At 36.3% G+C, this 1,910-nt stretch overlaps 1 protein-coding gene across 1 annotated transcript; it reads right to left on the bottom strand.

The window, feature by feature from the left end:
• Window positions 1-417: 417 nt before the first annotated feature.
• LOC114274183 (protein GLUTAMINE DUMPER 2) lies at window positions 418-1,412 on the bottom strand. The gene has a single exon (XM_028216050.2). It carries the CDS (start codon window positions 1,200-1,202, stop codon window positions 687-689), a length of 516 nt encoding a protein of 171 aa, XP_028071851.2. The 5' UTR covers window positions 1,203-1,412; the 3' UTR covers window positions 418-686.
• Window positions 1,413-1,910: the final 498 nt, after the last annotated feature.

Here is a 1,910-nt window from a genome sequence, read left to right as displayed (position 1 = left end):
AAAACTATGTTTCCGGCTATCACATCAAAGAAGAATTGTGGTTCCTTCGAGAATATATGCATCATTTTTTCCCTTCTTTTACTTTATTCTCTTGTAAAATATTGGATAAATATTTACTTATTTAAGCATTATATTCCCTTTAAATGCATTTGTAGTGTGTAACCACAAATAGATATAGGCATATATATGTGTTTTTTTTTTAAATGAATAATAATGTTAATATTTTGGATTGACAGTGGACAGTGGGCAGTGGCAAAAAGAATCAACTGCAAATGCATGAGCAAACAACAAAGTAGAAGAGATAGAAGAAGACAAATGGCTTTTTTTTTTCTTTTTTGTTTTGTTTTTATTTTATCTATATTGAAATCTGTAGCTTGAGAAAAGAAAGGTCTTAAACCTTGATGGTGTGCAAAAAAATTTAACAAATTAAACCAACTTAATTAAAGAACAGATGGTTTTTTGAATAGCAAATTAGTAGGAGAAAAAAACTCTCCTCTTCTTCTCTTTTCATGATTTTCATCTCATCAAAATTTACATTTCCTCGACACTCTACATCAAAAACCCATTCCTACACCAAAAACACAACCAAGACAAAATCTAAGGACCAAAGAGAAATCTCTCTCTTTCCTCTCTCTCTTTCTCTCTCAAAATTGATTTCAGCTTAATAAACTGCACTTCACTGGGTTCTAAACCTGGTTCTCTGGATTTTCTTGAGACTCTGTCGCACCATGTATAGTTGTTGCTGTTTCTGTGTGATCATCATGACCCATCTCTTGTTTTGGCTTCTCAATAACTTGAGCTTCATCTCTCTCCTCTTTCTTAGTTTTAACATCAACACCAAATGAAGAAGCTCTGCTACAAGAAGAAGAAGAAGAAGAAGACATGGGTGTGGCAAGAAAGGTAGGCTTCAAATTACCAGCCATTATCACAAATATCTTCTCTTCAAACACTGGCAAAACCTTGCCTGAATCCCCTGCTTTTTCGAGATCAGTGTCACCACTACCTTCTTCTTCACCATTCTCAGAACGACCAGTGTGTTTCCAATAAGAGCAAGCAAGGATTATGAGAGCGAAGGTTATCAAACCTAGCATCGCCGCCAGGCCCCCGAACAGGTACGGCAGCGGAGAGTGCCACGGCGACCGTACCACGGCGGTCTCCGGTGGTGAAAAAGTAGCCTTTGTTGTTGTTGTTGTAGTAGTCATTGTTGATGGTGTGTTAAAAGAGCCAACACTTATTTCTCTCTTTTCCTATTTTTACCTTTCTCTATGTTTGTAAGGTTTAAGGGAGCAAATGAGGCTTGAAAATTTTTGTTAAGGCTTGAAAACAGAGTGATGAGTAGATGCATTTATAACAACGGAAAGCAAGAGAGCGTGTATGTGTGCGTGTGAGAGAGAGAGAGGGGGTGTGTGTGTGTGTGAGAGAGAGAGAGAGGGAGAGAGAGAACATTTTGCTTTTGTTGAGGTCATCGATGGATTGGGGGCCCACGTGAAACAGTACGGCTTAAGAGGAAACTCGGATATGTCTGGATAATTTCCCATTGGGTTTGCTTTATGGAGAAGGGGTTTGCTTTATGGAGAAGTTATTTTATGGTTCTGCCGCATGGTCACTTATTGTGTTTGATTGAGAAATTTAGGGAGAAATTTAGAAAGGAAAAAGAAAAAGATGTATGAAATTAAGTGAAATATAGATATATTTTATTCACATTTCATATAATTTTTCCTTTTCTCATTCCAAATTCCTCCTCAAATCGTTCAACCAAACACAACTTTACTATTTTATGTGTATTGTAATTGGTAAAAATAATAAAATTTATAATTTTATATTAAGGTGTCCACCACAAAATAATTTTTCTTGTTTTATGAGACCAACAGCCAACTGAAGCAACCAACCAATGCCCTTGTTGCAAGTTA

The sequence above is a fragment of the Camellia sinensis genome, chromosome 10, assembly GCF_055761805.1.
Source record: "Camellia sinensis isolate YWXY chromosome 10, ASM5576180v1, whole genome shotgun sequence".
NCBI lineage: Eukaryota > Viridiplantae > Streptophyta > Magnoliopsida > Ericales > Theaceae > Camellia > Camellia sinensis.
Note: the sequence above shows the minus strand (reverse complement) of the source record. Positions and strands in the feature narration are given on the sequence as shown.

Bases quoted from the DNA above. Each gene is read 5' to 3' on its own strand.
- LOC114274183 (XM_028216050.2), bottom strand. From the start codon at position 1,202: ATGACTACTACAACAACAACAACAAAGGCTACTTTTTCACCACCGGAG.